The 12703-nt window shown below is 36.5% G+C and overlaps 1 protein-coding gene across 2 annotated transcripts in view; it reads right to left on the bottom strand.

The window, feature by feature from the left end:
• Window positions 1–1423: 1423 nt before the first annotated feature.
• The window catches only part of FBXO9 (F-box protein 9), a 39954-nt gene continuing 28674 nt past the window's right edge, over window positions 1424–12703 (bottom strand). For both annotated transcript variants that reach the window (XM_077812640.1, XM_077812641.1), the window contains 7 exons: window positions 8837–8951; window positions 7544–7662; window positions 7152–7242; window positions 6022–6117; window positions 4847–4940; window positions 3542–3696; window positions 1424–2013 (listed from right to left, as the gene is read on the bottom strand). In XM_077812640.1, coding sequence (XP_077668766.1) covers window positions 1905–2013; window positions 3542–3696; window positions 4847–4940; window positions 6022–6117; window positions 7152–7242; window positions 7544–7662; window positions 8837–8951 — 779 coding nt within the window. In that variant the 3' untranslated portion in view covers window positions 1424–1904. The remainder of the gene's footprint in view (window positions 2014–3541; window positions 3697–4846; window positions 4941–6021; window positions 6118–7151; window positions 7243–7543; window positions 7663–8836; window positions 8952–12703) is intronic.

Here is a 12703-nt window from a genome sequence, read left to right as displayed (position 1 = left end):
ATACAAGAAATCTAACAAACAAAAGACCAGAAGCAGCAGGTAAATGTCAGATACAGGGTTTTTAAAGCCTCAGACTGTAAGCCTCAGATTGCTTTTATTGTACAGGCTATAAGACTCAAATAGGGTTAGGTTACATACGTTATTACACAGAGCATATGTGTATCAAGCTTGAAGTATCACTAAGCTTCCAAATCAAGAACTATTGAATATCACCTAAATAAAATGTTGGTATCATCTTTAACCTTTTTCATACAAGTCAAACTGATATTTCTTTATGTACAGATAGTATTTGCGGACCAGTTAATCAAAAAATCAGAGCTTTAACCATAACCCCTACAATGGATAACTTCATAACAGGCACTCCTAGTTTATGTACTGGACAGAACTTCATTATCTTGAAGACCAAAAACTGAGATTTTAAAGCAACTGATATTTTTACTTCTCTCAATCATAGTGTAACACAATGTCCTCCTGACTGAACAAAGTGTATTGTAGTCGCCTTACTGAATGCAGAATGTTTTACTATGTGAAAAAAAGTTAGTGACTTATGGGTACATTAAGAAATAGCAATTAATTGTTTGCAAAATGCTAATTTATTGATGTATTTTAACTGTGTAGCTCCATGCAAGGGTACACTTTACAAATTATGGAAGAAGTAAAGTTCTTTCAACAGCTTTTTTTGTACTTGCATCCTCTTTAATTCGTAGTCAGTATTTTAAAATGAGTTGTTCATAAGGTAAACTTATAAAGAATTACTTTTAAGAAAAGAAATCTTATATGAATCTAGCAGAACAAAAACATTTAGAAGCTTTAGTTGTTTGAGAACGCAAAGTACGTATTTATCATAAGCAGCATACAATATCTGCATCAAACCCCCAAGTTATATATGCAGGAGAAGCCGCATACAGTACCTGCATGAAAAATCCAAGGAACATATTTCAGGTACACATGGTACCTCAAAATCTGTAGCAGCCCCAGAAATTAACTTAATAAGAATGACAAATGCCCACTGAATTTACAGTTTCTGTAGCAGAGCTAGATGAAGAATTAACAACAAAATACAAACATGTTTGAGGGAGCCCTGTTCTCATTTGCAAAATTAAATCTGTACAGTGCGTACTCAAATTCAGCACACTAGTGACATCTGCACTATGACACCACCCCAGCAGAACCATGCACTAGAGGAGCCCTTCCCTAGACCACAGAGGAGAAAGCCAGCCATTTTCCCCTTGTGGCTGGCTTACAGATCCTGACAGTGGTCTGCCACCCTGAGATAGTAGGCTCTAATGGGCTGGTATAAAGATCAGATAACAATTATGGTGCAGTATCACCATGGTTTGGCTGAATTTTATGGTTGAACTTCACACTTTTTCAGGTTTCTTTGCACTTAATTTGTCATTTCTTTAAAGGCAAACAAAATACATTTACTTTAAAAGAAATTTATTTTCTCAAGTCACACACAGTTTTAAACAGATGTAGGACAACTTATTTCACATTTTGAGCCTTCACCAGAGCACGCACACACTAAGTCACATGTACAGTAAGTGTTTTTCTATTACAATTCTTCCTGGACTGAGATATCATTAAGGTGCATAGGCAGATGAAGACTCGCATTTTAGAGAGAATGGTTCATAAATCTGTATGAAAAATGACATGTAAAAACTTTTCATGTTATCAAAGTCTTTTCACAACATAAATGTGTTTAAAACAATTCATAAGCTTGATTTCAAAACAACAAAAACCCAGCCACCCTAAATCAAATAGAACATATTACCAGTATATATTCTTCCAAAAAAGATTCCCAAACTTTAAAATAAGTTTCAAATATATACAGATTTATAACTTAAGTGCTCATTTGCTCTAATCTTTTATCCATGCAAGAGTTGCAATAGGAGAGATGTTTCTTACAGAGGCTTTTCTGAAAATGCAGTAAAACTCTTCACTCGTGCAAAGAACAAAGGGGTGTACATCTTGTCAATGTCAAAAGCAGAGACTGCTGTCTCACCAGTAGATCTACAAAGAATGTTACAAAAGTGAGTTACGTTCATCAAATATAAACTGCCATTTAAATCCTTCAATCCTGTATTCAGGCGAGTGATTAGGAGTAATCCAGTATTTTCATAATGCGAAGTGTGCACAAAGCCCCAGACACACAAGCTAACCTTGTATATATAATGCCACTTCATGTTGAAAGTACGACTTGTATTTTGGCCATCTCCTGTTTATCCAGTATGTGCTTGTATTATTAATAAAATTATCACGATAAGCAATGGCACTCCACACTGAATTATACTTTCTACTCCTGTTATACGATTCATAATTTGGAATACAAGGAGGAGGATATTGCACTAGTAAAGAAGCCAGAGCTAGGAATGTTTGAAGTAAAAATACCATCTTTGCATGCTTCAGTGAGAATCATTAATCTATACTACAGTAAATATCTTATTAGCCTATTTAATGCTCATAGGGTTAGATTCCCAGTTATGTTCTCTAGCACATGAGGCTAGCCTCCTGACCTATACAGATTGATTTGTGCAACACTGTTGTTCTGCACCAGTATGAAATTTGCCTTTTGGCGGAAGTTAGGTATAAGGGCTATGCACCATGTAAGCCCTGTTTGGAGGGTTTAATTGGGAGCTAAATAGTGTTTAGCCACTGTGCTGTCCAACAAGTGAACAACTCCAAGAAAACACAATGTCACAGTGTAAGAGTTACTATCTTTAAGGATAAATCAGGTTGAAAATATCAACTACTTAACTTCCCTGAAGTGGAATTCCCCCCCACACATACACCATGGAGACAATCATTCTGCTCATTCAAGATCAACTGCAGGCTCACCGCACTAAGAATTGGTTCCTACACAAAACCTGAGCAGAAAACCTATACATGGGGAAGTATGGAAAGAGTTGGGGGGCATCATTCAGCATCAGGAACATCTGGGTAGCCAAGCTATGGCTACTGCTACTGTAGTCAATAGGCAAGAGTAGTGACCACAGCCCTCTGTGCCCCCACAACTCGAAAGTCTGTGTTAGTGGGTATACCACTGGCCATCTGCCCATATCTCTCACAGCCAGACATAGTAGTTGGGCACATTACTCCACAGCACACAGGGGGTTGGAGAGTATCCTTGCAGAGGCTCTTTGCAGCATACCCTGCTTTTAAAGATTCAGAAGCCCAAAGAAAAGGAGTAGCTCCAGAGAGCAGAGGTTTTCCAAAACCTCTTTACTAGGAACAAAAATATTGCTGCTTACGATCGCCGAGTACAGTAGATCAAATACTATTCACAAATCTTACTAAACTGCAAAAACTCCATGCCTTCATGTTAGGATATTTTCCCATACTTGACACATTGCCAAAAAGTAGTGATCCTGTAAGTTCTTAGAATGCTAACAAAATGCCAAACCAAGACCGTAATTATTTTATTTTAAAGTCATTTGTTTAAACCACAAAACTTAGCACATTTTATCATTGGATAAATCACTTCTTGCCTTATTACAAGCAAACATCTTTCCTTGCTCTTGTTCTCAGTTTATTAACTTACTTGTAAGTTATGTTACAAGAATGATGTATCCAAACAAGCTTGTTGAATCTCTGGCGGCCACTGGAACACAGCTGTAGTCCTACATGAAAACTGTGCTCTGTTTCTTGTACAGAAACACGGCGGAAATACCTGTATTTGTGGTAGTCAACTGGTTTCTGTACAATGAACATAAAGTTTAGTGACACACAAAGAACATACAGCACTACCATGGTTTACCATAACATTTTAAATAAGTGTGAGTACAGATCCTGAAACAGCAAAAACTCCATGCCTTCATACATAGGATACTTCTATTTACATTGCCAAAAAGTAGTGATCCTTTAAGTTCTTAGAAGGAAAGAGTGATAATAAAATGCCAAACCAAGACCATAATTATTTTATTTTCAAGTGATTTGTTTAAGCCTCAGAACTCTTAACACCTTTTACCACTTCCTTATTTAGTACACATCCTACACTATGTCTCATATATAGGAAACACTAGAATTAAGTAGTAATATTACTTGAAAAATTGTTTAACTTATACCAAGATACATATGGAGCAAGCTTTCATGGAAAATAAAATTTCTCAAACTCAATATAGGGTTTGAAAAAAACTGAGACTAAGTTACTTAGATGTACAACACCACAACCCTTGTAATTACTCTGACGCTACTTACTATAGGTGTTTCTTTTTTTGTGCAACATCTGTTGTTGCAAGTTATTCCCAGTTAAATTCTTGACCAGGTATTCATTATTTAGATTCCTTTATCTAATGCTGCAGAAATAAGTTTCACACAGATGAAAGGTGATGTCATAAAAAGGTCTTTGCTGCTCCTCCCACCTTTTTTCTTCTTCCTCTGGCTTAATTCTCATGCCACCATCTTGTGAGCTAGGGATATACATCTCTTTTTAAATTTAGCAAGGCTGTTATAAATTAACAGGCCTTGTGTAGCAATCAAGCTTGGGGAACAGTTGGCAGAAGAGGGCTTATTGGGGGAGAAAATGGTGTCTAAGAGCGAACAAGGTTATCTTACAGCAAACAAATAGCTCTGGCACGATATGTTGATGCAGAGAGACTGCTTTCTTGCTTCAGAAAGTAATATATTTTTGGAAGGAGACAAGTAAGTTGTTATATTTTACAAGTGCTCTAATGTGTGGTAATTTATCTGACATCACTTCATGCACCAAGTTGATTAGCGAGTCTTTGGTACAGTCACATCTCCATATGCTCTTTAAAGATACAATTGTGGGAAGCCTTAAGAAAAAAATCCCACTCTCCTTACCCTCTTGTTCTCTTATTTCTCTGTATTTTACTTTGGTACCTACCTCTTCCTTCTTCTTCATTAATACAGCAAATACTTTGGTTTGATTGTCCGTATCCTGGGAGAGGCGATAATGGCCAAGCAAGATTGCATCAGTTCTGGAAAGTTAAAGGGATGGTGTCAAGCATGTACTGTTAAGGATACTAGTTTTTATCTACGTTACAAAAACACCTAAGCATAAAGACTGACAATAGTTGTAAGATCTATTTTTCCTTCCTTTACTGACTTGCGTGTCCATTTTAAGGATGTGAACTTTTGGACCAGGGAATATTTCTGTGTTTTGTAAAGCATCAGGCCTGTTATTGGTGATGAATTATAATGTTGTTCATAAAATTGTTTTTTAGTATTTCTCTTAGGTAGGACAGAGTAGACCAGCTAGTCAGTTTTTTTACCCAATTTCTAGTTATTTTCACTTTCAAATTCTTATGCAATTGCTCAAAACTGAATTTTTTTTTGGAAATGCAAACACGTTTCCACAATAATTTAACAAGTTCCTGGGAACATTTCAAGGAGGAAACATCCTCCTTGATCCAGAGAAACTAATATATTTCCTTGATTCCTTCAACTCCTTCCTAAACGTTCACTTCTGTTCAGACAGCCTTTCACTGTTTGCCCTCTTTTCCTACTTCCTTGCCTTTCTTGGGGAAGAAGAAGAAGAAGAAGAAGAAAAAATCCTGAAATTACATGACCAACAGTGCATGTTTCTTATATCTATTCACTCTGAGTTTGTCCAGACATTGTCCAAGGTCTTGATCTTACAATCAGATGTCTGATTCCAGAATCAGGGTCTTAAATTGTAAGGTCCCTTGAAGCATGGACTCAGTCTTGTATTTCCCTGTAAAGAACTATGAATATCTGTGGCACAATAGACACAATAAATGATGTTTCTTTTGATCTTTTTACTAATCCTAAATTTAGAGGCTAACATGAGTGAAAACATGGTTAAGCACTGGAATAAATTGCCTAGGAAGGTTGTGGAATCTCCATCATTGGAGATTTTTAAGAGCAGGTTGGACAAACACCTGTCAGGGATGGTCTACGAAGTCCTGCCTTGAACGCAGGGGACTGGACTAGATGATCTTTCGAGGTTCCTTCCAGTTCTATGATTCTACGAAAAGCGTCCTTTTTCTGCAGGGTAAAAAACGGAGTGATGCAGACAAATGTGCAGTTTCAACATACCTTGCATTTTTAGTCCGTAAACGAGGAACAATAGATTGAGGATCCTCAGGAGTTGTTAGCATCATTACTTGACCATCTGGGAAGAATCTCATGTATCTGCAAAAATACAATTATACAATAAAAAACCTGGAAAAAGTAGTAGACGTTCTATGTTTTCCCATGGGAGCCCTTCACATAAAGGTGTAGCATTACAGGTGTTAATTCCAAGCATTTAAAAACAGATTTTCACGTTTTCAAAAACATAGAAACAGCTCAAACGCAACCAGAAGACCTGGTTTGGGAGACCACATGACCAAACTATGCAGACTTTTGCAAGAGCACAGAAGTTAAGAATTTTTGTTTAGACGAGGAATACAGGAAAGGAGCTACTGGCCAGAAGTCAAGATGAACCTTATATAAACTTTGGGAACCTTCTTCCTACCCAGTATTCACTGAGATAAATGTAATTAGCTCTTAACTCTCATTAATCTGAAGATGTCTGTTTGATAGTGCTTCTCTACCGTAAGTAGATGCTAAGATCAGATACCAAATCTAGAAAGACAGGCTGATACTTTCCAGATCATATGAACGATCATGAGATTGACAGATATCCTGTAGCTCATTTTAGACTCAGGAGGGGACAGCAGAGTAGAACAATTAGTTATATGAATAATGGAATGGAAAGGCTAAGAAAGGCAGTGAATGAGTAATTCGAAAGAGTTCAAAGGCACATTTTAAAAACCAGCCTTTAAATCTACTTGCTTGGTTATGAGTAAATTTAAAGGCAATTTTTATTTAATCTCATTTTTTTCTTTCTGAGCACTACTTTGATGGACACAAAGGAAGGAATGATTTGGGGAGAGGGAGAAATCTGTGGCATCTTTAAAGTTCCAGTTTTATTGACAAGAGCAAAAGGTACAACTGAGGAGGAAAATTAGTTTCTAAACCTACCTCTATTGACCAGATCTAACTGTATTCCTTATGGCCTTGATCCTGGAAATACTTACACCCAAGTAACTTTACAAACTAAGTAGTTCCCCTGAGCTCAACTGAACTATTAAGTGTTTGCAGTATTGAGATCTGTATTTGAATGAACAGTACTTGGAGAGAGGGGGGAAATACTTCCCTCACTCAGTTTACTACAGTTCTACCTGTAATATTCCACTTGGTGCCATGCCCTATAGAAACCATCAAGAGACTGCTCTCCTTGACGTATGTATGTTGTCTTGCTGATATACACACCTACAGAAATGAAGCAAATAAGAAAATAAGTACCTAAAAATGTAAGCATCTTTTAAAAGTGCATAAACATACAAGATTAAAAATTATGGCTGTATAGGTTTTCAGCTACATTTTTATTACCTAAAGAGGAGGAAGAAGTTTCTTTTAAAGATGACTGCATATTCAAAACCAAACTGAATTCAGATAAGGCCTAATATTTGTGGCACTATATAATTAGACAGAAATAAAAGATTATGCAACTTTTTTCTGGCAAAATCATATGTAACAATGAAGACATCTGTTTCCAAAAAATATTCCTTACCATCAAATCGAACACGGGGCCTTTCCAGAAACATTTCTCTCCAGGAGGTATAAGGAACAAGTTTATTACAGCTTCTGCCCCAAACCCTCAAACAGGCTTGATGCCAGATTTCAGGATCCCTAGTGAAGATATAAAAGCAAAAGCCACAGCTTTACAGTACCTTGCTGAACTCCAATATCAAGGCACAAAAGACAAGTGGGGAACTTTTAACAATGTAGTGGTAGATGGGATCTGGATAGAGTTAAAGGCACTTTTCTTAGACTGCTCAATTACTAAACTATTAAGCCACACAGAACTTGGAATCATTGAGGAGCTAGAAAGCCATTTTCTCATCACGAAGTACAACATATGATGCAGTGACAATACAGCAAAGAACTTTCTCTCTGTGGCAACCTGGCATTGCTCTGTGATGTCTACATGGTGAACAAAGTCACGCGATTATTATTTTAGGACTCCTCAACTCCATTTCACAATACGTCCTCTCTTTTGCGAGAAAAGCTACTCCTTGCTTATAAACATCATTCAAATATTACCAAAACATATTAGCTTAAATTAGACTAATAGCTTCTATCTATCCAGACATTTACACCACAATCATTGGTGTATTCGAGCACCTGATTAGTATTATCAGGAGTTTAACAAGGGACTACTCATGAATAAGGAGAGCAGGATTTAGCCCAATATATAGATTTAACAGCCTAAAAGCAAAAACATATTCTTAACACAGGCAGCTTTCCTCTGTGGATTCACTATCAGTCTTTATATAGCAATACTAATGCCACCAACCTCTTTTGTAGTGCTTTTTTATCAGCAGATCTCAAAGCACTTCACAAAGGAAGTCAATATCATTATTCCCATTTTACAGATGGGGAAAGTGAGGCACAGGGAAGCAAAAAGACTGGGTCAAGGTCACCAACAGGCCAATGGCAGAGGCAGGAATAGAACCTAGGGATCCTAGTCCCAGTACAGCACTCATCCACTAGGCAGCATTTTTACACACAAAATTGTATTTTTTGGCAATTTTAACTGTTTATACAGCAATATACAGTCTCTGCTCACGTTGCTAAGGTAAATTTAAACTGTATTCTCAAGAAAAATGACAATTTTATTAAGATAAGTGCCACCAGGAATTTTTAAATTTCCACATGACTTTTTCTACCTAAATAAATGTCTACACCTATAATCTTATACTTGTAACCAGTTTAAAGACTAAGATTAAGAAAAGCTCCTTATTCTCCACCCAAAAGAACATAAGGTGAATATCTCATTCTATGGATAAAGTTTCAATTATACCTGGCACAAATGTAAAATCCTCTACAGACCAGAGATAGCTGCTCTAATGACCTTAGGTCCAGATCACTGGAAACCACCCATCGAAAAATGTACATTAGCACTTCCATAGGCAGCACTGTGAACAGAAAATAATTAAGTGATCACATGGTAACATGACAATAATCAAAGAAATTATTTCCCTGATCCTATTTTTGATAGCTACCAAAATCTTGTTCTTCACAGAAAATTAGAGAACAAGTTTGACTGGGAACAGTCAACCAAAAATCTTACATAAAAATACATGATACACTATAAAAAAAACTTCACATAATATACAAATGTAAAGACATAACATGGTAACAAAATATTTTTTAGATGTGGTCTTAAAGACTACACATCTACATCTCTTTTCAGAGTACAACAGGTATATCATTGATTTTATGACAATTATTTCTCCAGAGGCTTTAATATATAGAGTTCTTTGTGCACATCACACATGTAAAGTAACATTTTATTTCTTAAACAACATTTTACATCTTGCGTGGAAGCCAAGCTGTGATGCACTCTGACCTCAAAAGCTAAGCAGGTTCAGGCAATTCAGTACTTGGATGGGACACCACTAGGAACATGTATAACCTGCAGGAAGTAGTGCTGGTGAATCAATACTGTATCACTTCTCCCTCTGTCAGTACTGAGCCAATAGGACCCAGGTGTCAGATGGCATGGTACTGGTGAGGACCCTTTCCAATGACGTTAAAAATAAATACATCAAGATCCTGACCAAAGTTACCGACAAGTGAGATACTAGGAAAATTCTCGTAAGAGTAAAGGTAGAGTAAGAAAATCCTGGGGTTTTAGCCAGAATTCCATCTACTTGCATTCCACCTCCCTAAATTTTGTCTGCCTTTTTAGCTGGATATAATCTTCTTTACTATTTAACTGTTACTGTTTAGAGTGTTGCTGTACACTATTAAGCAGTTGCTGCTTTCTACTGCCGGGGTTGAATGATTCTTAAATAACCTTTACACCTATTTCACAAAAGGCAAATGTGAGATTTATTCAGTCTAAACTGCCCTGAGATACTTTAATACAAATAGGTAGAGAAGTGTACCATTCACCAGTGACAGATGCTGTAGTTAAGGCTACAAAACTGTTTCCACTGAATTATAACTGTTTTTATATGTTAATTGCTTTTTTGGAAAAAAATTCTTTTGAATTGAAGTTTTTTGATATTTGGTCTCAGCCCTGGAAAAAAAATTTCTGGAAAATCTGGGCCAACAGCATTTAGCTATTTGAATAGTGAGATGGATAGGGAGAAAAAAACCACATTTTTATGACACCAGATTATTGGTTCATCTGATACAAACATCTGAACTTCGGAAGTTAAAATTCAACATGGAATTATTCCTAACTGAGGAGTCATGCCTTTGCTCCATTTTGAAAACTTTTCTTTAATTTAGTAGCACATACTTTCAAAATACCATTTGAAGCCTATGCAATTAAAAAAAACAGATATGCTAACAACTATACTGCTCCTATACCATTGATAGCTGTACACACATGCATGCTATAGATATACATGCATAGCAATACAGTACATAAACAGGCTCCAGTCCATCTTTGGCAACTTAAGTGCTTAAAGGTGCATTAGCTATAACTCCTTAGAATGTAATATGCTGCTTACACAGCTAAGATCTTAAAGAAGCTTAAAAATCTTGAGCCTTTGACAAACTGGTGCCTATGAACTTGAACAACACCAATGGTTATCATTTGATAGTCATCAGTCAGCCAAAGCATGTGAAACTGGATACTTATATTCTTTTCTAGTTTAGCAAGATCTAGGAAATCTAATGCAAAAACTTAAGATCGCACAAGTCAATTAAAAAAGATTGGAAATGTACATATCTTCCAACAGCTATGTTAATGCAGCCTTGTTGTAAATACGTAGTAATTTTTTTATTCCTGTTTTCTTTAACATGTTGCTGATTATGTTAAATATATGCTTTATGTAGACTATGCAACATGGTCAAGTGAACATGGTACCTTAACTTTTGACTTTCCAGACTTCTCTCTATTCAGAATTGTACAGCCATAACATTGCATTAATGCTGGTTTTGCATTTTGTTATAGAATTCTTGCTGCTTGCCCCTATCACAATGAACATCTTCACCTACTGTAGAAAGCTATTATTTCAAATGATGGGTCTACTGTTGAGAAAATGTACAATATTAAACTAAAGCTTTTTTAGACTTCTGGTGAGGAATGCTGTCCAGATCATAAATATCTTATTTGCTAAAAAAAAAAAAAGTCACCTATACTCTTGATGGGAAATAAAAATCTAGCATTTACGTTAAATAGTAGAAGTTTGATCTTCCCCTGCTGTCTTGCACCAAGAACTAATCATCACTCCAAAAAACAAAAACACACACAAATATATCTGTATGCTACTGCCATCCTTGATTAATCTAGTATTCTCTCATTCTCTGGGTCTCACTCACATTCTAATTTCTTTCTGTATGCCAGACACCAGTTATGGAAAAAATAATAGAAATACAGCTAACGCACTCTTCGCTGGCATTTCAGTGTTGTAAAAGTAAGGAAGTAGTGTTAGTTCAGGGCAGCGTCTTATGCGTTTACAGCATCTTGCAAACAGAGATCCTGAACTAAAGATTTTAGTTACTTTCAACTCTACTACGAGCAGAGCAGCGCAGCGCAGGAGAATAGTAAAATGCAGGAATAGCATGGAGACTGAGGTAGAAATACCAACAGGAGAGGAGGGCTTGAGGCTTTCCCCTACTCAGGCAGGGATCTCATGATAATATGGTATACAAAGTGCAAACTTCCAAATTCATTTGACAAAAAAAAAAAAATCAAGAAAAATGGTCTTTCTAAACGGTCTGAGTTAACCACAGAAGACAACAGAAATAGTGCCAAAGTTCTGCTGAAGTTCCATAAATTTACTCTATTTTGTTTCCTTAGGAGAAAAGAAGTGAGGCTAAGATTTTCGAAAGCTGACGAGTGATTCTGGGGAGCCAGAATGAGATGCTTCATAGGGATCTGATTTTATGAAAGTATTGAGCACCTACCCACTGAAAATCAGACCCCTCCTGAGGTGTCAAGCTGGGTGCCCCAAAATGGAGGCACCCAAAAACCACTGGCCATTTTAAAATAGCATGGCCAAAGTTTTTTAATCTGTGTGTGAATGGATTCATTTATAATAACAATTGTGAAAATGTTTGCTTTCACTGATACTCTCCATCAGCAAATAAAAATATCTACTTCCCATAAAACAAATCACTTTCATTCACATAATTGTAGCCGACTCATGTTTACCAGAAAAAGTGAAACTGTTCATTTTTCTAAACGCAAATTCACTGTTAAGGAAAGGTATATGGCAGCTTTTAAAAAAATATGCCAGAGGTACAATAATAAATGTTAAAAAAGCAATATTTAGGACCCACTCCTGCAAAGACTAATACATGTACTTACTTTTATGCACTGGATCCCAATGAAGTCAATAGGACTACTCACAGTATGTAGGACTGAACACCTGCTTATGTCTTTTCAGGATTGCAGCTTAAGACAGTCCTTCCATATTATATTCAAAAATAAATCAACATGTCAGCCTATTCCCTCTCCCAATCCCAACATACGGAACATAACTGTTAGAGGTAAGGAAGACAAGTAGCATGTGAACATTCTTCCCAGGGAACAAGCTAAGTGAATTTCAAAGTGAAGATCTGATCCTGCAAGCCTGCATGAGTCTGCCTGCATGGAGTAGCCTACAGAACAGACCAGAATATGTATGAAGAAAGAGCTGTTAAAACAGTAGATGAGACTGTTATACATCTGGTTATAATAATGAACAAACAGATACCTTGAGTCATT

This window comes from Eretmochelys imbricata, chromosome 3 (assembly GCF_965152235.1).
Source record: "Eretmochelys imbricata isolate rEreImb1 chromosome 3, rEreImb1.hap1, whole genome shotgun sequence".
NCBI lineage: Eukaryota > Metazoa > Chordata > Testudines > Cheloniidae > Eretmochelys > Eretmochelys imbricata.
The sequence above is the reverse complement of the archived record's forward strand: the minus strand, read 5'-3'. Positions and strand labels throughout refer to the sequence as shown.